Genomic DNA, 23,557 nt, shown 5'->3' with positions numbered 1-23,557 from the left:
TATATGATTTTTTTGATACTACTTTGATTTGTCAGGATTAGCCATAGTGAACATGCTTGTCTATTTATTCTATCTATTAATAGTTTCTCAACTGATACTCCAGAAGAGTATAATTTTATGATATATACTGATATTATTACTATACTCATTAATATCTGAGACAATAGGTGATGATATGGATGTCAAAAGTATCAGTCGGGAAAGTGAATAATTTGTAGTCGTCAGTGAGGTTCAAGAGTCTTAAAGTTTTAATTAAGACATTAAAATGCCACAACTGAATTTCAACCTTATCTAACAACTCAGAGTCATTGAGTGCACTGACAAACATATCATATATCAGTCATTTCAGACTCTCGTTTGTTTTACTGAAACTGCTATTACTCTGTCAGGGAGTGCAAAAAACATATTTCAAGGTTTCTCAACCACAGCTGGTGTTGGTGTTATTTTCACTGGCGAGACAGCATACATGGAGCTACGTGTATCTGTCTTGTCAAACCACTTACTGCTGTAGAAGGCAGACCATCTAGGCCAGAAAAATGAGACTGTTAGGTATATCAGATTGAAAGAGCCTAATTATTCTCCCAGGTAAAGCAGCACAAATAATCGTCTAGTCAATGTGAAGAGATACAGGTACATCCTAATTACTGTGGTGTCCCCTCTCATCCTCTTTTCATTTCTGCTGCTTACACCACCCTTCTCTCTTTGCACTTCTCTCCCTCTAACTTTCCTTTACCCTCCCTCTGTTTGTTATGACAGCCTAGTGGAAGCTAAGATACTAAGGGAAGATAACATAAAGGGCTTTACCCAAACGCTAAGGACCAAATGACCACTGAGGCAGAAGAAGCTCTCTAGCTGTCATTTGTTTAATTTTTCACTTTAGTCCACTGGTTCTCAAGCTGCTCGAGGAGGACATACAACCACGGCAGAGGAGATAGGAGATAAAAGTGTTCAGTGGAGCTTAAGCTGGATGAATCTGAACGATAAACAAGGAAGCAAGACTTTCAAGATTCAGCTAAAGCAGAAATGGTTATGGAAAAATATTTCATATTTGGCTCACTTTGATAATAGTTGATCAAACTACTTTTCAAAACAACTACTTTTTTCTGTCACAACCAAAACAAAATTTAATACTACCGGCCCTACTTTTAGTCATCTCTCTGCAATTTCTTGCTTTTCTTCTTCCTTCACTTTATCTCTCCTTTGCCCTCCTTTCAATATCTCTCTTTTGTTGTATTACATTCCATGTATAAAAGTTGACATGCAGTACAGTGCACATCATAGCTCTGCAATCTTAAGAGCGCTTAACTCAGCAGCCTTAAGTCACACTAATCCTCAGCTGTGTGTGTGTGTGTGTCCACAGCTCCCTGCAACCTGAGGTCAAGGAGCTCTTCCTGGAAGCAGTTCAGCACAACTCTGACAGCATCGACCCGGATTTGCAGACGGGCCTTGGGGTGCTTTACAACCTCAGTGGAGAGTTCAACAAAGCTGTGGAGGCCTTTAATACGGCCCTGTCAGTGCGGCCCGAGGTAGTAACAAAACACACACACACACACACACACACACACGACAGGGCCGAACTTCTTAGAGGCAGATATGCTCTGCAGGTACAAATAATGTCATTGGTCCGTTCAAGCCTCAAGTGGACGGAGTCAGGAAAGAAAAAAGTGGAAAATTACCTATATTCTAAACGGACAAGAAAAAAAGTTCAAATCTGCATCTTATATCAAAATGGAAAGAGAAATCATTTTTTACTTTCTGTCATCACTTATTGAACAAGTATTCAGTATACTGACTTAGTGAGAAATATATGGAGGATTCCTATTTTCTGTATATTTTATAATACACAATATATTGCTTTCCTTAAGAATATATTTGAGTAATAAGACAAAAGAGATACAGTATGGTATTGGCACTGTGTTGTAGATCACCACATAACTTAAATAGTTTTAAGTTGTGTGCCATTCAGTACTGTGCTGGGCTCTCAGTGACAGAGATGTCAAAACCAGCCTGACCAGCTGACTGTAAGCTGTGGCTGGTGAACCCACTGGATGCACTGGTTTCCTTGCAGAGGCAACATGTCTGACAGCTGGTTGACTCCAGCTGGCACTCGAATGTGCCAATGATGTAAACTCTGCACATTTCATGAAACACTATTTATGGATGATCAGATGCTCATTCAGATATTCACAGCTGATACATTTTACATAATATTCACTGCTCATTTTTTGCCCGATGTGAATCCAAGGAGGCTGATTTGTTTGCGGATCCTTGATGGTGACTGTTGATAGGTTGATTCATTACAGGGAGTCATGCAACATTTCATAGTATTATGATCTTCACCAAAATGACCCCTGTTACAAGGTTTCATTCTTCTTCAAAACATTGTTGTTGTTTTTTCATTTTAAACATTTAAAGTGAAACTATGAAAAAAATTAAACATCTCAGGACATTTCCCTCAGATTGATTCATTATAATCCTTTACATTTGTAATCTTGGAGGGTCAGCGTGCAAACTAAAATGAACTTACTAAGATATTACTGCTGTTGCTTTTTGTTTAACTTTGTAGTAAGAGCACAATAATATGTGCAAAAATAATATGAATAATATTGGCTATCTCCTACAGTTGGTCTGTTGAACACTGATTTGACCACTGAGAAACACATTCAGGCTCCAAGATCTGATATAAACACACACATAGACACACACACACACACACACACACACACACACACACAATACTAAAGAGCACACTTGATAAACCATGATCTGTTGCACACCACATGTTTCCATGCTAACACACAGAGCAGACATGAACCCCTCAAGCTTATACACATCCTTAGGGAGATGGAGCCACAATTATCAAGGGAGAGCTCACGCAAACAGATGTGGTGAAGCACATCAAACTCCATGTGCAATATGTGAAGCAAGGAGCTGCCAAATCTGGCCTCATGAACTCTTGACTGGCACACATACACTCTCACTCATGGCCCAGCACAAGAGTATAGCAAGATCTAGTGCACACACACATTTACAAAGAAAACTAAAAAACAGATTCTGACGCATATTCAAAACACAGAAATGCACGCATTTACACAACAAACAAAATAAACACGCGCATACAATTACAACTACAAACTTTTCCTCCATTTCTGCATCCCCTTCATGCAAATCAGTCTCTGTCCTCCGAGAGCTGTCCCAAGCCGGCGAGAATATTACTCACTGTTAAATCCAACCTCCCACATTTGACTTGGTAATATCTGCTCCCCTGCTGGAAAAATGGTTCTGAACACAAAGGGAGATAATTATATCCCACTGCCGGGCTTAGCCAAAGATGAAGGACCCCTATACTGTAGCAGACCATGACCTCTGTATGTGCCTGTCTACCTGCAGGTGGGAAACAACAGCAAGGACATCCTGTATGATGTAATCAACTCTCCTTAAATTACCCTTGTTAGGATACTTCATAGCAGGGAGCTGTGTAACGCCCCGAACACTTCCTTGTCATTTGTATATTAAAAAACCCCAGAAAATTCTATCTCTAGCACTGCTTTGTAATGCTGTCACTGCAGATACAAGGATGAGTGTTGTATAGCAGCTCAGATTATTCAGCTCTATTTCACTTGCACCTTTCTGTTAAAGACACTGTCAGCTACTTGATCAGTTCTGAAAACATTTAGACTTTAAAATATGTGAAGAGATGTTGCTGATGAATTTTTAAATTCCGGCTAAAAGGAAAAAACTCTCCAGTGTGTTTACTGATTAAATACATCTGCATGCAAGCCACATTATTAAAGCTGGCAGCATCTGACAACACACATCAAAGTGAACTTTACTAAAAAACAAATCTTTCATCTTCACCCTCTGACACTGCTTACCCTTCAACCAACCCCACCACTTGCCCCCCATGTAGGACTACTTGCTGTGGAATCGCCTGGGGGCCACACTGGCAAACGGGGACCGGAGTGAGGAGGCGGTGGAGGCTTACACACGAGCCCTAGAGCTGCAGCCGGGGTTTATCAGGTCCCGCTACAACCTCGGCATCAGCTGTATTAACCTGGGGGCACACAGGTGAGTGATCTGGGGCTCTAGGAGAGTGCGGCAAAACTCCTACACTTGTTTTATGTAGTGGAGAAGAATTACTTATAGCACCCAGGGAGGAAAAAGTGAAAAAATAACTAATGCAGTGAGGCTATGTACAGAGTTAATATTTGTAAACAATACAGTGCGCTCTCACCACTAGCATACACCTAACCTAGCACAGCATGGATTGGGAAGTGATAATATAACATCAGGTATGTGGTATCTCCTTTGTGCAGATCAGGCACCAGCTGTGTATGTTAATTTACCAACAAAGCATTTGCAGCCATTGAAGAGAATATACAATCTAGTGAACTGAGATGAATAAATAGACTCACCTGTTATACAGCTACAGGCTAAGTCCTTTCAATTATGTAGCAAAACATACACGCATGTTCAAAATAGGGATACCATAGACAATTATTTTAATTAACTAATCTGCCTATTATTTTTAATTGAACAATTCATACAAATGTCCAGAAATAGTGAAAACTGCTGTTATAAGTTTCCCATTGCCGAAAGTCATGTCTTCAGATTGCTTGTTTTATTCAACCAACAGTGCAAACCTTAAATATAATCAGATAACTATCATATATGACAACAAAAAGGCTAGCTGAAACGGGATAATGTTTCTGCATTTTTTTTCTTGAAAAATGATGAAACAATTAATTAATTATTAAAATTGTTTCTCATAAATTTTTCTGCTGAACGACTAATCGTTGTAGCTCTTATATAAATCACAAAAATCTGTGATGTGGAGCAGACAGTCTCTGTTGTGTGTGATGAGCAGATAACCATCAGCGCATAACCTACATAATGATATTATAAACTTGGTAACATTAATAATATATTATATTGAGTGTAACCGCAACTGCTTTTGTTCAATATGTCCTCAAATGCTTGGCTGATTATAAAAAGGTGTGGAGAAAATATTCATTCGTCTGACAAAAGCATGAAGCCAATATTACATGTGTGGGAAAAATCCAAGAGGCAAAAAAAAAAACAATTGAGCCCTTAGCATTCATCATACTCAATCATAAGTTATTCATATTTCACAACAAAATAACATCACCGACTCATAATTTGTCTGTCAGACAACATCCAAAAGAAAACAAGCCCCCAAGAAATCAGTTCAGTACATGCAGTAGTAGTATGATCAGAAATTAATAACCAACAGAGGCCAAGACATAGGCAAACCTGGCAAGCAGCCACAGTAGCCAAGCACACAACCCCTCATTTAGTATGTTACAACAACAGACAACAAATACTTACAGAAGCTTGGTGGAGAGAAGCAGTGACCCTCGGCATCGCATGGTGGGAGAGTAATCCTCATGGAAGAGTTGCTTCCAGGCTAGAGGCAGTGCAGACAGGAAAAAACCCTCAGGGTTGAAGTGACAGTTGAGGATAACAATGGTCGACCAACTGGTGTCTCTGTTGGGCTACAAACACAATTATTCCTTCATAATCCCAAAGCTCATAAAGGTTAGGTAGCTGGTTGGCTTATCAAATTGAATGAAAGTAACAACAGGAATATTTAGTAGCTAGCTTATCAAATGATATGAAAGCCAAAAACCTTGTTACCTCCAGTGGTACCTCCAGTGGTACCTGGCCATATGGTTTCATGTGTCTCTGGGACGTTTGCCTCTTTCCAAATACAATAAAAGTGACTCAAATGGGGTTTGAGGTGCTAACAGCATTGAATAAGTACATTTTACAAATTTAAATCAAAGTGAGATTACCAGCGTTCATCCTTACTCCCACAGGTGTTTTCAATATCCTTGCTGATTAGCCCTCTGCTCCACTAATAAGAATGCTACAGTTGTAATTCGTCCCACCTAACAGGTGTGAGAAGCTATCAGCTTCAGGGAGATGTCAATCAAACATTTGCACACACCTACATAGCCCTGCCCAGGCCCAGTCACACCATAAAGTGGCACAGCCGAGTTCATTTGTTCAACCTGGCAAAATGGGCAATGCTTGAAGCTTGGTGATGTCGGAACTACTTATAAGACTAGCGGTAAACCAGCTGCTGAGCTAACCTTGGACACACTAGCTAGCCAGAAATATGCAAGTGCCAGTCAGTTGTAACGACTTTCCGAGCTAGCTGCTTGCTAACTGTCATTCTAAATGAGTAACGCTAACGGGACAATAATTCACATGATTTAAAGTTGTTGTTTTTTTCCTGTCTCCCAAAAGTCTACATGAATAGAAGCAGATAAACACCAAAAAGAAGATCAATATTTCACCAGCTTTCAAAAACATGAAGAATTACTTCACCCCAATCAGAAAATGCACTGATTGCAGCAATTCCATTTAAATGATTTTTTTCTCTTTTAAATGCTGGTGTGACCAGGCTGTAAGATGATGCCTAATCAGTCTGAATAAGTGTTTGGGTGTAGGCTACCATGAGTGTGCAGAACGTGACTTGAATCAACCCTTGCGAGTTTCCTCAACGCTGCCTTAAAACAAATTGATTCCTATTGTTTTTGCTTCCCTAGGGAGGCAGCCAGTAACTTCCTGACTGCCTTAAGCCTTCAGAGGAAAAGTCGGAGTCGTCAGCAGTCCCACCAGGTGATGTCTGGAAACATCTGGGCTGCTCTGAGGATAGCTTTATCCATGATGGACCAGCCTGAACTCTTCCAGGCTGCAAACATTGGTGATCTGGATCTTCTCATGCGGGCCTTCAACCTAGACATTTAAGGAAAGGGATGTAGTGACAATAGCATCACTCCCTTCACTTACTCTTCGATTTCTACCCAACAGCCAAATCCCCAAAGTGCACACATCAGAATGGGTTGGATCTGATGTTAGAGACAATTGTGTGGTTTTTATGCACGTCAAAATTAACTACAGTCGTCAAAGTTGTTATATTTTTCGCCCAAGTACCTTGGAGCAGTTCAGAGGACAGGTTCTTCCAAGTGCTTGAAGTGACTGCTTTGTGATGGATTTGCACTGCAATTTGTGATTTCCCTAAAGAGCACAAGGACGGGCAAAGATTGTACGAGCAATGCCTTAGAGAACACATCAATTAAAAACTGACTCATCCAGTGGAACAGAGCTAAGCCAGGAGAGAGGCAGACAGACAGTTTGAGAATCTCACAGAGGAACCCTCACATGCTGTTTGCAGAGAAAAGATTTAAAAAAAAAGACGGTTTCGTTATCCAATTACTTTCAAAGACTCAAGGCTGTCTCACCCTCTTGAAGGATGGATTTAGTGAGAAAATGATAAAGACTGCACCATATGACCTGAAACTCCAAATTCTGTTCCTGGCTTGTTTTCATCCTCTTTCAGTGGAGAATAATGATACTGCATGAATAAGCATTTTCATAAATGGAATCTTGTTTAATATTTAACATACTTTTAGAAGTTTTCCCTTTGCACTTCAGACAAACAGATAACTTCCTCAACCCAAGTGGAATGTGCAAGCCAGGTTGTAAAGCCTTACTCAAATGCATGCGAACAACAACATTTATTTATACTATTTTTATGGCAACACAAAAACACAAAGCCATTTTCAGACTGGTTTTAATTTCTTTAAATAACTTCCGTTTTCTGAACTTGAAAGCTTTCTGAGCCATTCATTTTGGTTTTGTTGGTTTTATTATTTTTTTTTTTGGTCTTGGCTCCTAGCTTCTCTTTGTTCCCTTTATTCTGACTGGTTGGAGAAATTCACACAAAAGCTGGGCAACACTGATCCGTACAACTTGCATTAGTGTGGAAACTTTCTCATATTAAAAAGTTGTCGCAGGTCTAAAAATAGCTCTTTCATCTTTTAGCTCCTGGTACAGCTTTAGTAGCCCTCACATTTGATGTACGCATCACACTCTCTTCTATTTTTCCTCACTGTATTTATTTCAATACAGTATAATAACATTTCAGAAAAAAAATGTGTGGCTGCAAGCCAAGACCTAGAAGAGCTTGGGGTATTTCTTAATGCAGTCATTTGTATCGTTGCCGCACCTCCACAGGCAGCAAGGCTCATACATTTAATTAGATCAGTTTGCCTCAGCCATCATGCATGATTTAAATATTTATGTAAGTTTGAGCAAAATGCAGTACATGTTTGAAAAGCTGTTTGTTTTACCATCTGTAAACTCCAATTTACATCATAATAATACATTAAGTTATCTTGCATCCACACATGATTGTAAGGAGCCAGTCGTTCTAGATAATTCACCTCAAAAGCAAAGCTTTTTCTTAAAACATGCTTTTTGGCAAAACAGCTTCTCTTGTGTCACTGTTGCTACTTTGAAAGTCACTCTGTGAAGTGAAGACCATGTTCCTCGCTGTGCAACAGAGTAAATGATAGATCAGCTGTACTGTATAGCTCTGCACCTCGGTGTTTAACAGGCGTGTCTACAGTCTGGGTGTGCTGTAGAAAGTAGGTTTTTATTCTCAGATCCTATGCAAAAGGTCATGTTTTATGTTGCCATTCCCGAATTGTCAGTTTGTCCCCGTCTGCCTCAGTGGACCAAAAGGAAGTGGTGATTCTGTGCTTCGAAAGAATGCTATCAGGGGAAAGCAGAGACCAGTACCAGAGCCATTCATCTTCCAAACTGTACAGCTTTGATGTCATGGTGGTCTGTATAGGAAGAAGTGTTTCGTTAGGAAACCGAGGGGAGAACAAAAACAAGTGTTCTTGTTCAAGAGAAAAACGTGGTCAGTGATTCTGAAAAATACAGATACACAAACACCATCCACCTAAAGTGTAGCCTTCCTGTTTTATAACCCTGTAGTGTAGCGATATTTCTTTGACCTCAGTTGCAACCCCTGAATTCAGTGTCGTACATCAAGCTTTGCTATCAGATACATGTTTTATTTCACCGGTCTGCTGCATATGTTCTCTTTGAAACTCACCTTAGACGCCCTTTAAGTAGGAAACTCTCCTTTATAAGTGCACAACTGCAGTAGAAAAATGTTATCGGACCATTTACATTATCCACTGGCACTTGTAACACGAGTATGATTATATTTCAGGCTGGCAGATACTTAAATTTGTTGGCAGAGAGTCTCTGTGGCCAACCGTGATGTTTAATAGATCAAGGAGGCAGAGGAACCCAGTGAGACACAGCACATATGTGCATGTCACTAACAATCTGCAGCGGGCAGGGGGCTGATAGTGGACTGCACAATGGCAAAGGCAATGAGGCCAAAGCAGAGGTGGATGCACAAATGTATTCACTGATTTTATTATGATAGAAGAACTGGCAGTGTTGCTTTTTTACTCAAATAATATGGATGATATGCAGTAGTCCATCAGTGCTACCCTGTTGAATATTTAATTATCATTGAATTAATAAATAAGTTATTTTTAGCCATGATAGCACCACAGCTTTATACAGCTGTCTGTATATCTCGGCAACTGTTGGATGGATTGCTGTGGAATTTGGTGCAAACAGTATTGCCCCCCGCAGGATGACTTGAAATAACCTTAAAGCGGCAACAAGCAACTTTTATTTTTTGTTGATTCTGGTGGCCTTTGTGGACAAAAGCAGTCTTTCCACCTACTCGTTTAATTGATGTTGAGGGGATTCTGACTTAATCTGACCCGGTGGCAGGCATCTTCTCGCCATCTCGCATCTCTGTTTAATAACCAGTTTTTACCATCATTTCAAAATCGAAATTTTTCCAATTATTGGGTTCCTAACTGAATGTATGCCATAGCTGTATTTAGCTTAGTGCTAATGAGAAAATGTTAGCATGCTCTCCCCTTTAACGAAGATGGTGACAATGATAAACATTGTACCTGCTAAAACATTAGCATGTTAGCATTGTCATTGTGGGCCTCACAGAGCCTCTAGCATGTCTGTAGATTCTTAGTTTGCTTCTATGTTACAGCTGCACAGCTACATCTGTTTCAGCTGAGTGTTTTTTTCTGTTGACATCCACCTCAGTCACTTACAGTGTATGTGCTAACGCTGCCAGCTAGAGGTGCACTGGGCCAGCGTCGCCCTGCTGTGGGTATTTCATTTGCATCAGATCAGAGTCTCAGCATGTCCAAGACAAGATTCCATCCTCTTTTCTTTCCATAAACAATAAACCCAACCTTTTTGTAATAGTTCCCTGAGAGACTGTTGAGAGACATCGCAGTTATTCGAAAAGGCCAGTATCCCTCCATTTTTTTAATATGAACACATATTCTGTCCCTGGTCCTCCCAGCTGTCTTTTGTGTCAACAGTAAACTGTAGAAACTCCAAAACAGGATGTCTGTTAAATTGTGATATCCAAATCAAGTCTAGTTTTCTTAAAAGGTTGTAGGCCTTTGCTTTTTGCATTTCAAGATACTGTAGTTGTGTTAAAAATGAAAACTTATTTTTTTAAAGAGACCTTGAATTGCTGGCTTAAAATCTAAACTTGTATGTGTACAACTGTGCACATTGTACTGCAGTGCATTGAGATAGGATGCCTGGTGTTTTCTTTTTGTAGAACCTACCTACTACTGTACCTTCTCAGGTGAACTGACCTAGCTTAACGCATGCTCCTGAGGAACAGATTGAGGTTGACCGCATGCTAGATCCTCTACATTTATTTTTTTGAATGCTATCTTCATTTGTATGCATGAAATACATGGAAGTGCTTTCTCTCTCTCCCACCATCGTATATAAATATGAAATATATCATGAAGTTTCCTTGCAATATTTCTACAATGCACTTTTAAAATCTGTAACCTTGAGAAAAAGTGATGTATATATTCGGTATATATTCTACACAAGATGCTTTTTCTTGCATAGAGGTAGCGAGTGTGCAAAGCTCGAGCAGAGAAATCAAATACTTGAGCTTGAATACTGGCACATTGCTACAACTAACTAATGATAGTTATATTCTGTAGAAATTTTGTAATTACTTCTATAAATTACAAATGTACTGGTAACACTTTTAATGACCCCAGCATATAAAGCCATCTACCTGTTGTTAGGGAAATGCTTTCTTGTGTTGAAACTTGATCATTCTTAACATCAATTGTTATGCACACATCCATAAAGCCACTGTCAACTATTAATAGTTTCCTAATGTTGTATAAAGCATTACAGCTTTGTTAGTTCTGGTTACACATGTAAACAGATGTGGAGTTTGATGTCTTTTATCAGGTAAAAACAACATTTAAATCTGATATGTTCAGTACCAATTTTACACAGCTTTGCTCATAATGCTTTACATATGGAGAACTAAGGTGTTTCATGGTCGATTTTTCAATACCTTCCAACAGTATAATAAATATTTCTAATGATAAAATATATTAAATTCATGCAGCCAAGACCCCAATAAGCAGCAAGACATCGATGGATGGATAAGCCAATTAAAGAATACATTAATTTAAATCAATTAGTCAGTTTTTGTTAAAACTGCCACCTGATGTCCATTATCAGTGAGTTTCCTCGCTGCTGCTGCAGTTAGCAGTAGTGACAGTGTTAGCTACAGGTGTGATGGTGCTGAATGAAAGGACTGAACTGCCTCCTGCGGCACAATCTACTGTCGCAACAATCCCACTTTCAGTTTGTAGGTGTGTAACGTCACCTGACAACCTGCAATCTGATACAAAAACACTTCTAACTAACAGAACTGCCTGCAGCAGGCAAGAGACAATATTACTCTTGTAAAGAACTTTTAAGGCCTTTGTCTTTCTCATTGACTCAATCAATTAAGAGTTCAATGCTTTTTTCAAGACCTCCAGATATCCTGTATTTATGTGTTTCATTTTGAGCACTTTAGTTCTCCGTATTTATAAAGCATTTGTTATTGCTTTGTGAGTGTGGTAATAACAACTTATAGATGTGTTTAGTCCTCTTGCATTAAATCAAGTTCTCACTCTATTAAGCATTGATAAATTGTTACTACCGGCATCATTGGTTGGGGTTCATAAAGGTTATCAGTACATGTTGTGTACATTTCTTTCTTCACTCCTTTGATTCAACATGTGTACAAAGGCAGTTTGTTCTGGTTTATTTATTGATGCATCAGATATGTATGAATAAAATGATATTTTGATGAATGAACTTAGAAATTATCTACTTTATATACAGTTATTCATTTATTGAAACACCTACCTATAATGCATATTACTCTCCCTGTATAATCACAAGGAAAGCATTAGCACCTTTGAAACTTACAATATGAAAGTAATCTTTTAAAATAAACTATTGTTATATATTGTTTGCTTGTGTGTCTTCATTTTTCTGGAAGAAAGTCACACTTGAACTGCAGTTTGTTGTTCATTCTTAAAGAAGCCAAGTCTCAACAAAGGTGTAGTTTATTAAATTATCCAAACCTCGTAAGTAAACAGTGCCACTGAGTATACTGTCATTACTCTATTCACATACACCTAAGCCATATTTGGATAAATGCATACATTACAAAAGTCAACTTAAAATAATCCCTTCAGGAAAACTATGTAATGAAAACTACAGAATTGGCACAAACTTGTTTGCAAAAAAGGCAACAGAGTAAAAACAGGTGAAGAACCTTTTTGACATTTAGTTAAATGAAAAAAGAGAATAAAACTCACAAAAGTACATTGTACAATCCAAATGACTAAATGTCAACGTCTAGTGCACATGCGGACAGTGAAAAAGCTTTTTTGTGACAAATTGAACCGTAGAGAAAAAGAATGGAAGAGACCCAGCTGGAGGGAAAGCTGAAACAAAAAGACAAAAATACAAAGACGATAACGTAACCTGGAGGATGTGGGGAGAACAAAAGGTGCGGAGAAATAAAAATTGCACAAAATATCTGAAGGAACTCATAATTAAACATCATTAAGAAAGACGAAAGGTTTATCACCCATCCGCAGAAACACTGACTTTAGCAGGGTTTGACATGAAGATACATTTGGTTTCTGACAAAAAAAAAGTTTTTATAGGAAGAACGGCAGAAACACAAGACTTGCATAGAGAGACTTTTTTGAATTCTCTGCTGCATAGACAATGAACACTGCAGCAGTTTATCAAGTAGTATCTGATGAAGTAGAGGGGTTGAAATATAATAAAACTCAGTGCAGTCTAGGCAGAGTTGTTAAAGGGGAGCGCTGAAAGATAAAGATTTTTTTGTCTGTAAAGACATTAGCTGTCGAGGAAAGTGTGAGTGATGAGATTGCTGAAAGACATTTTTAGGGACAGTCATATTCCTTCACTATCTTTACTACCACAGTTGTTTAATAGATATGCAGTAAAATATGTCTTTTATTAAGAAATGTCAATTTATTGTCCTCTCCATAAACGAGAGGTAATGACTCCAAAATCAGCTACAAATGGAACTATTAATAAGGTATCTACTAAGGTATCTTTTTTCAGCAGAACTCCCCTTTAAAATATGCACCCGGAAGCGCAACATTGAGTGACAGACAGTTCGCCGCACGTCAGGGTCACCAAACTGGAATTAAGCGTTTGTGCACTTAATATTTCACCGAGATGCAACAGATAAAAGCAGATTCAAGTCCAGTTCCACGTAGCTCACGAGTTTAACTTGTAAATAGAGAACATGAACCATAATGCTGAGAAGTTGTTGACAATCAAAGGCTGTAAATTCACTAATAATTGACAAACAAGTATGTCATATCTACATTGAATCTGTCCGGCACATTATGAACATACTGAGTAGATAAATGAGTACAGAGTCAGTGGACAGTGAGCACGAGGTTATAGTGACCAAACAGCAAAGGGCCAGTTTCTACGTCCGCTGTGGCATCTGAATATTAAAGCTGAACAGGAGGTTTTGGTTGCAGTGAGCACCATGAAGTTATACATTCAGTACTGCAACATGTCTGTTAGTACAAGAATGCACATTTTCGAGGAGATACAGGTCACTGTGCAGCTTTTGTCATGTAGTAGAGAGTTGGTTGTGGTGCATATATTGCTTTAGAGGTGAAAACAGTTTAGATGCATAACTGAATTAACTGACCTGCAAAAAGTTGTAACAGGTCAAGGAAAACATTCATTTTAACTTTTGGGTCATAGTCTGAATCTGTCAGTGTGATAAAGGAACCAAACTGGACCGGCTGCAGCTATAAGTTAAAGTTTTGCCTACAATGCAAATATTTTGCAAATTAGGCAAACACAATTAATGACATAAATTCACTCCGGGATTGAGGACACTTCATAGACTAATGGCCACTTTAAGGATTTGCAGACTCAACAGTACTGAAGTTGAAATTTAAGATATCACATTCAATATCTTATAGCTGGTGAATAAAAAGACCACTTCAGCAGCATCAGGTGCAAAATATGAACTTGTTATAGTCAAAAGGTGCTTTCCGGGAAGGAAAAATACTTGTATCTTGATAACTCAACTGAAACTTTCTTATTGAAAAAAGCACATCATCTCCAGGTAAAACGGGGGCAGGTTTAAGTCACTGTACTTTTAACTAAGCTACATTCTATTCGTGGCCTTCCTGGTGCTCTCCTTCAGTCTGAAACCTGTATACAGTATGTTAATTTCTCTGTATCCAACCAAAACATTTTAATTCTTGTTGTCCTTTTTAATTTCCTGGGGATGAAAAACATTCTTTCGTATTTCAATGTCAAATGCAAAAACCACCAGCAGCACAGTAATTTCTTGTTTGTTGTTTCAAATGCAGTTTCAAAGCATTTCAGGGCTGGCAGTGAAGCACTCCCATTTCAATATACATTTATAAAATGTACCACTTTGAAAATCCTGGCACAGTAGCTGAAGGCATAGAGGAGGAACAATGAGATTTGATATGTGACATTATTTTGTGTACAAAGCACTCCAGAAGTGGAAATTGCACAAATCCCTCTGTACCTCCAATGTCGAGAAAATGTCTTTTCTTAAACACAAACACTGAAATATACATTTAAAGCACGACATAACACAAATGCACGATAAGCACATTGCTTTCCCTTTCTGACCAGTGTTCCTGGTTGCTTGAATGACATCACGGTCAGGCGAGCAGCTGGTCTGAGAGGTTACTTCCATTGTTTCCGCTGTGGCTGTTAATAAAGTTGTCTGCCAGTCTTCGGGGTGAACGACCACGGTTCTTTAAAAAGGTTGCATGGTGGTGGGGGCGGTAACTTTAATTTAACTGCTAGACAGTCGATGGTAAAAGTAGATGTAGCCCAAGTCTTTTGGAGGCCTTTCTGACAAACACACTTTGTGGTCGTTGTAGATCACCCACCTACAGAAAGAAAGAACATTTGTGGATAATGTTGATTTTACTGCAGTGCGAAATGCCACTTCTTTCAAAACTGACTATGAGGACAGAGGAAATGGGTCAATTTATTTTTCCATTCAGGCTAAAAAATAAACTGTCCCTGCAATTTTGAATAATTTATTTTAGACTTCTGGTGGAAAAAGCTTAATAATAAAAGTAATAACTGAATTTGTCTATATTTGACATGAAAGTAAAAGGCTCTGAGATTAGACCATTAACAACAGACATTTGTGTGACTAACAGGAACACAATGAACTGAATGAATATAAAACTGTGTGCAACTAACCTTCCCTCCTTTTTGATGTGACAAACATAATGTCCAGACATTGTGGATGCTCCCATGTGGCTGATAAAAGCAAAGAGCTCATAACCTGAAAAAGGCACATATAGAATACATGATAATTAACACAGCAGGGTTTCACAACTAGTAAATTTCAGACACATATCTGTTCCACAACTTGTTTAAATGAACCTGTTCCGTCAACGCATACTGAGCCTCGACTATAAAGAGTCTTTTAAAGCCTCCACACAGATGGAGACGATAAGTTAAAATGGCAGTTTCTGTTTGAAATGCCTTCATGTTACAGATCAAGCACAGCATACGAAACTAATCATAAAGATTAAACATACAGCTATATAATCATCCAACATTAGTTTTTATAGATTTTCTCCGCTTCAAGAGCACACAATTTACAATAATGACCAGTAAACAGTGGAAAGGACAACTCAGAATATACTTCTGCGAATAGTGAAGAGAATTAATTAAAAATGAAAAGCCAGAATGTCTGCGTTGCTAAATAATTCATGATTTTCACCCTCGATGTTGCATGGTTGTTGTTTAAACGCTATTGGTATGCAAGTATGTATGTGCATTATTATATTGTGCATATTTTTGTGAGGAGTGTTAAGAGTTAAAAAGCTCCTGAATCATGTTTTTGATGCCACTGTGCTCAAAGTCGGTCTGGCAGGGCAGGTCAGTGCCCGGCAGCACTAGAGTACACTGTGTATCAGTGGCAGACATTAATTGGAGCTGAGGGTAAACTGCCCTGTGAATGTTCATAACACACAGGTGAAATTAAAAATCAGGAGCTGGAAAACCTGCAATACTTTTTTTTATTTTTTACTCTGACCCTTTGTTAATTTCTTGGTAATGCAGATCTTTGTGTTGTAAAATAATATATAATATGCTGATTCGAAATGTGACTTGTAGATTAAATAAGTCAACCTATTATATTTACTTTCAGATAAGGGTTAATAATAAATAAAGTCAAGACAGAAACAGCAGCTACAATCAGTGAAATCACTCACGTCCTGGTCCATCTTTGACCCGTGGGCCCGACGCGTCTCTGTCTGGAGACAGCGTGGAGTCGCTGTGTGAGTTGGCATTGGAGAAAGCGTTGTCGTTGGGCTCTGTGTCAGCCATGTCTGAGATGACGTCACTCTCCTCCTCCTCCGGGTGGGTGAAGATCCAGTCGAGTGCTCGCTCTAGGTTATTGTTCTGAAAGGACGTTTCGAGTTTACTACTAAAGTTCACTGAAATCCCAAACTAAAAATGACTTTACTATGCCAGTAATGAAAATGTCAGTGGTGCAAATGTAAATAAATAATCCACGACTTTTTTCCTTTTACTGTTGGACTCCAAAATCAGGTTTAAGCCATTTCATAAAAGCTTTACATTTGCTGTTTTTATGTACTGCCCTTTCCTGGGAAAATCCTCTGTTGCACAGAAGCTGTTGCATAATATGCTAATGACTCAAGGAGCACTTTCTTTGAAAAACTACTAGTTGTAACAAGAAATATTAGCACATAGAAGACATATGGCCTACAGATACAATGCATATGAGGACAAAATCAGGCCTGAGGATAAAAAAAACTTTCCTATCCTAAGTTGTTTTCTCTCTATTAGTCCTCTCTATTATTCCTTTGCTGTTGTATCTTTACGTAGCTAAAAATGTTCAAAATAAGCAATCATTTATCAGGGACGTGGCAGGCATCCATCTGTGCTAAATTCCCCCTGAGGATGTTTGCTTTTAATCCAAAATAGAGGTGTGATTCCTGGAGAATGTGTCTTTTTTGGCATGTGCAGCCGCCTGCTTTTTCTGTTTTTCCATGTCAGGTCAGTGAGGTTGAAAAAAAAAAAAAAAGTTCCTCCTGCTAATTTTGGGCTAATAATAAACCAGCCATGAGACCCCACTCTGCTTCACACCTCCATCTCCCTCATGAGGGATATGTGTTCATTTTTTTTCACTTCAGTTTGGTGGCATTGGGGGTGATAAACAAGGAAGCCTGGTGTCTATTTCTGTGTCTTAATAACAGTCTGCTGGGCTATTTTTGCTGAGGGGGCAGTTTGAAATACGAAACATGAAACGTGAGAATCGGGGGCCATTTCAAAACAGGAGACATAATATATTTGCCTCAGCTACATTCCCTTTCATTCAGATAAAAAAAAAAAAACCTTTGTCATTTGTGAGATGTGATGATAAAATGGCTCGAAATGTCACAGAGGCAGATCCTGTTCCTAAACCTGAAAGGCTGCATTAGCGGCGGCGTGACGTCCATATGCTGTTGGGACTCTTTGTAAACACCATGTAGAGCAGCCATCTTTAATCACTCCGACATGTAGGACCTATTAAATTTGCAGTTTGGAAAGCAAACAAATAGGCCAGCCAAGCCCATTTATGACTGACTGAGCTTGGTTTTCATCATCTCACCCTTTCTTTGCCCTGTTTTCAAACACCGGCTCGCTTCATGCCAACCTGCTGGTGACGCTTTTGTTTTTATTGACCGGGACAGACTTCCTTTTTCTGCGGTGTCATGCGGCCGTTGCTTCCCAGAGACTCTTATCAAACTGTGTGGGTGGTTCTTTGTCTGCAGATTTTCTCATGACTGTCTTTTTTTTAGCTCTGTAGAACTTTTTATTGTCTCTGTGAGTCACAGACTGACTTTCCATAAGTGGTGCTCTTTTCTTTGTCAGTTAAATCATGGTGACCAACACCGCAAAACTAGCTACTCTTCCTTTTCTGGCTATTCAGAACAAATCACTGTTATCACACAAGCACAATGCATCACTTCATGTACAGCAGAGGATTTTAAGTCTCAGGAGCAGAAGACGACTCATAAATTAAGGCTGATAAACAATAAACAGACAACTCCTAATAAGAAAAGTTAAGGATTAAGACCCATCTGAATTATCAGCTGACAGAAACACATTAGTAAAAGGAAAGAAAAACGCCTGGAAAAGAAATCTCGGTGCTAAGCTAATGATAAAGTTATTTATGAGTACACAAAGTGCAAACATAAACAGAGTGGGCAGAAGACTGACCGTGGCTTTGAGTGCATGGATGCTGTGAGCACGGGGGAAGCCCATTGAAGTGAGGATGGCGATGCTCTCCTCGGGGGGAGAGTTGCCCAGTGGGGTGGCACCCATGGTGCTGTCGCTGGTGGAAGGACCAGGATCTATCATGGAGGGCAGAGTGAGAGGTTCTGCAAAGTCTGAAAAAAGAGAGAGAAGAATAATAATGAGATGCTGTAGCTTTCTATTTATTTTTAACCCAGTCAATGAATATATTTTTGTTGTCGGTCAGAGTTAGATTAGTTTAGTTTTGTGGATGTTGATGCCTTTATTAATCCCTCTAAGCAAATTCATTCTCTGCATTTCACCCACAACCCCAAGAACTAGGAGCAGTGAGCAGCCACGTGCTGTACCCGGGGGACTGACTGGAGAAAACATACATGTTTTGATGGTGGGGGGGAAACTGGAGCACCCAGAGCTAGCCCACAGAAACACGGGAAGAACATGCAAACTCCAGACAGAAAGGTCCTGAGCCAGCTGGGAATTGAACCCAGGACATTCTTGCCGTGAGGCGACAGACACACAACTAGTACATGTAAACATCCGTGGAGGTGGGACCCTGGATACTTTAGTACTGGAAACAGTATCTGATACAAAAGCACCCTGTGGCATGTTCATGTCAGAGTCAGGATTAGTAGTGCAAGTCCATGCGTCTCTGACTATGGATAATGTAGGGAGTATTTCTTGAGAAGCAAAAGATCTGCAATGGTGAAACAGATCCTTAATATGGCTTCTGTTCAGAGGAATGCATACAAGAGGAACATTGCATGAATTTAAATAGATTCAGGGAGCATCCTCAACTAAGAATGAAGTATTTCTGATTTGCCACTGCAAAGCTTTGTGCACCTTGAACAGATTCAAATGAAAGGGAAGTGACTCTCAACCCGGGCACAAGGACACTCCTACTGTAATTACTCTGCTGTTGGCCATAAACAGAGCCTTCATTACTGTCCTTGCCATAAATGAAAATGCATACCACTTATATCCTACTACCATCTCTATCTCAGTCTCCTTGTCTTGTGTCCTTTAGATTGCCCATGATACAGTGGTTTTTAATGCGACAGCAGGAACGCTCTGCAGGCAGAGAAATAAGTAGTAGCTGACCAACTCATGTTTCCAAGTTAAATTGAATTACTGTTAAATTGGTTGCTGTTGTTCAACTTCTGACATTATCTTTGACAGATGTCATAACAGCCTTTATTAAAGACATGTATGAAGTTTATATGCACTCTGGTCCTCTCACAGTCCTCTCATGAAAAATAATTGAGTCGTCTTGTCTGCACAGTGCTTTGGAAATGCACCTCTTAGTTAGTTTACCTTTGTAAATGCAGCACTTAGGTTCGCCTCAGTAAAAAGAGTGGTCTGTGGTACTGCGTCTAAAAATTATTAAGTAGAAAGTTTAGTTGTGAAAGAATAAGTTGAAGTAATTCTAATGGGAAAGTAATGAAACCAAACAAATGTGGGGCAAACAGAAGAAGTAACATTTGTGCAGTAGGCAGGGACGGACCGTTTTACTAATGTTATTGAGCCTGAATGAAGCCCATTTTACAGAGGCATTAGGCCCATTTAAAAACTAACAGGCAGGGGGCTGCTCTAATTTCCCTCCACTGTAGAGGCCCTTTACAACCAACCAGGGAAATAAAAGTGACACGAGTCAACGCCTCAGGGGAACGTCTCTACTGCTGAGAGGCTCTACAAGAGACAAAGTCAGCTCTGACAACGTTTCTGGTGAAGATCTCACACACAGCCATGCAGAAATAAATACCTGCAGTACACAAAGGGATGCAATGTCTGACACTTGCAAAAACAACTCTGATTTCTCTCTGTGGAAGAACTTGAGAGATGTGATGTGTCTCTCACTTTAAATTACCTTTGTGTATTAAAAGTTCCCATAAAGATAAACGTGCCTCTGTATACCTGCTGCATAGGCACAGTCTTTACATGTGAGCTGACTGGCTTGCCGAAACAGTATCACTTTGTTTTTTTCCTGGTTCATTGCCTTGAACTCAGTGCCCACATCTCAGCATCTAAGGCTCACCTCTTGAAGTCTGCTGACTCTGCTTATTGAAATTGTTGGAGAACTGTGGGTCTTTCACTGCAGCTGCTGTGCAGATTATTTGTCACCAGTATCTTGAATTCTCAGGGGTTACAGTTACCTCTTTAACAGTTAACACTCACTTAACACTCACATATGTTGATTAAGACTGTGAGTCTATATGTTGTATGTAAATCTTGTCCTTGTCAAATACCCCCATATTGTAAAAAATGCTTAAATAAAGCTAACTTTATGAAAATACTAAAAACTGAACTAAAGATAAACATTTTTAAATAATAAAAACTAAATTGAAACAAGCAAACCCACTCTGAAAACTAAGTCTGATCTAAACTAATCTGAATTGGAAACAAAACTATGATAACTATCGATGAACACATGTTCATATAAGTTTTCACTGTGCAACCCGCCCTTGAAAGTTCTACATAGTGTTAGCATCCTGCGGGCCAAAGAGTGGGTGGTAAAGGTTGCCCTTCATGTCTCCCCTTTGGATGGTAAATTAACTCAGTATCGATACATTTGGGTGCAGAGACATGTTAGTCTTTCTGCTTCCAGTAAAACTATGACTTTGCTGCAAATGCACTGGTTTAGGTAGTGCACTCCTATGTGCACATTTACTATATATGTAAAAAGTCTCAATATGTGCGTCTGCTGATCTCTCCACCATTGAATGCAGTGATTTCCTCTTACCAGGCTCCTCCATGTGGGCTATGATCCAGTTAAAGGCCATCTCGGGGCCCATGTTGCCTGTGTAGTAGACCGCCTTCCTACAGGCCTCCACCGGAAAGCCCATCTCTGCCAGCTGCATTACTGCCGCCTCGTCTATTTCTGGAGCTGGGGACACAGCAAACCGACATCGATAACTAAAACATAGCAGTTGCTGATTCAACACTACCGGAAACCTTCCAGTTTAAACAACCAAACAGGATTTTGAAAAAAAAAAGAAGTGTCTCTCTCTCTCTCTCTGGGCCTCATTAAACAAAGAGACCAGAAGAGTATCAGCCCTGGGGAGGTTTCTTTATCGAAGGATGATTTATCAACGAGAGGAATGAGTCTGGCTAAAAACAAGTAGAGCCCAATGGAAAAGTAAAGTTTGTTTGGAAGTAGAGAGCAGCTGCAGCACCTGCTAGAGTATACATGTTCACAGGTTTGGTTCAATAGCATTCATCACTATTGCTTGGTGCCCAAAATAAATTTTCTTGGCTATAACTTATGTAAATGTTACATATTTATATACATAGTAGTGAGTAACTGAAAAGAGAAATGAAATACTCACAGTCTATGGAGCTCATGGAGTTATCTGAAACAAGGGGAAAGAAACTTATTTTAGTTTGACAGCACACAATGAGATCAAATACTATGCATATTTTGTTACTCGTTATTTTGTTTTATTTTGTGTGTTTGTGTTTTTTTTTAAATTTAGGAATATATTCCATGTGAGATCAGCTGCAATAATGAAGGTCTTAAAACTAGATTTTGACCGACCTTAAAGTGAGACTATGTAACTTTGGTTGGTTGGTCTGGTATGACCAGTAGCTTATGTTGGCTAACGTTAGATAACTTTAGATAGATAATTCTGTCAAATGGACACTGCTGAATCATTTTGCTGACTGTATTTCTACTTATGCTGTCGTTGCACTGTGTTTAAACATTTACCATAGTCTCATAATTGTCACTTTTGGGCACAGGGGCTGCTGTTTGTCAAAACTTATATAGGCTCTCTGTAGCAGTAATCGTACTAGGGATGTCCCTTTACAGACAGGGCTGATCGTCAGAAAACACTGGGCAGGGTCCCGTCACCACCTGCGGTGAGGAGACTGATCGGCTCCCACTGTTCCAAAACACTGCAATCACAACTTGAGTGAATCGTGCTCCTATCAAACATGCTTGATTTTTTGTGATGCCTTGCCAACTGTGTTACTCTGGACTGTGAAATCTTAGCAGTGTCTGGCACCAATACTAATCATGAGGCACATACACATCCTTCAGTTATTTGAAGGTAATAATTATCTCCACATAAAGACAAAGAAATACCTGTTCACGCCTTTCTCGTTCTCAATCCTTTTACTCTACATGGACATAACATTGTTTTTTTGTCTACTTTAGCTGAGAGTTTTATCTGAGTCTATTTTTAGTGTTTGCAATGAAATAATGACCCAATAAAGTGAGTTGCAGTTTGTTTAGTTTCATTGTCTTGCTCATCCAATCTCTTTCTGTGCTTCCTCCCTCTCTTATAAAACTTTTTTTCCATTTTAAACTTGACAGTGTGATTAGGAACCAAAACCAGCAATCAATATCTATATGGTTTGAGCAGTTTTTCATTGTTTAAATGAAAATGGAATATCATAATAAAAAAAAAACATGATACAATTTTTTTGTCTTCCATTTTCTTAATGGCTTGGAATCACTGAGTAAATGGATGATACACAGACCAATGAGAAATAATGTGGTTCAAGCAGCAAAGAGGAAAACAGATTTGTGAGGTGCTGTGTAATCAATGAGAAGCACGGAAGCCTTTTGGAGACAGAAGGGTAACCAATGATTAATCATTCTTGATGCCAGCCGGGAGATAATGGGCCGGTGGTTAATTCGCAACCGACAAAACTCATCATATAAATGTGAAATAAATAAATAAATCAGAAGATGTATTGAAAGCAGAACATCATTTCCTCTGACCTCTTTTCATTTCATAGTTTAAACCGCATGATTTACACACTGGTGCTTGTTTTAACCTCTGTTTGTAGAAAGATACATTTTCTCCATTTCTATTATTGTTGTTAATTCTGTGTTTTCTAAAACTGTGAAATTTTAATTTTAGGCTCAAATAAGCCCACGTTGGTTATGTATTTTTTAAACTGTGCAAAAATGTAACTAAACTAAGGAGAAACTCTGACAGAACAGGACAGAAGT

At 39.1% G+C, this 23,557-nt stretch overlaps 2 protein-coding genes across 3 annotated transcripts in view; one reads left to right on the top strand and one right to left on the bottom strand.

The window, feature by feature from the left end:
- pex5la (peroxisomal biogenesis factor 5-like a) overlaps nt 1–7,076 on the top strand; it is a 42,991-nt gene extending 35,915 nt beyond the window's left edge. The window contains 3 exon segments of the mRNA XM_035653707.1: nt 1,337–1,526; nt 3,911–4,068; nt 6,576–7,076. Of these exon segments, the coding sequence (XP_035509600.1) occupies nt 1,337–1,526; nt 3,911–4,068; nt 6,576–6,777 (550 nt within the window). The 3' untranslated portion in view covers nt 6,778–7,076.
- Nucleotides 7,077–12,308: 5,232 nt separating this feature from the next.
- The window catches only part of usp13 (ubiquitin specific peptidase 13), a 31,980-nt gene continuing 20,731 nt past the window's right edge, over nt 12,309–23,557 (bottom strand). For both annotated transcript variants that reach the window (XM_035653308.1, XM_035653307.1), the window contains exons 16-21: nt 21,924–21,947; nt 21,338–21,481; nt 18,565–18,734; nt 16,551–16,740; nt 15,529–15,613; nt 12,309–15,206 (exon numbers count right to left, since the gene is read on the bottom strand). In XM_035653308.1, coding sequence (XP_035509201.1) covers nt 15,110–15,206; nt 15,529–15,613; nt 16,551–16,740; nt 18,565–18,734; nt 21,338–21,481; nt 21,924–21,947 — 710 coding nt within the window. In that variant the 3' untranslated portion in view covers nt 12,309–15,109. The remainder of the gene's footprint in view (nt 15,207–15,528; nt 15,614–16,550; nt 16,741–18,564; nt 18,735–21,337; nt 21,482–21,923; nt 21,948–23,557) is intronic.

The sequence above is a fragment of the Morone saxatilis genome, unplaced genomic scaffold (assembly GCF_004916995.1).
Source record: "Morone saxatilis isolate NCDOM2014 unplaced genomic scaffold, NCSU_SB_2.0 Contig12, whole genome shotgun sequence".
Lineage (NCBI taxonomy): Eukaryota > Metazoa > Chordata > Actinopteri > Moronidae > Morone > Morone saxatilis.
The sequence above is the reverse complement of the archived record's forward strand: the minus strand, read 5'-3'. Positions and strand labels throughout refer to the sequence as shown.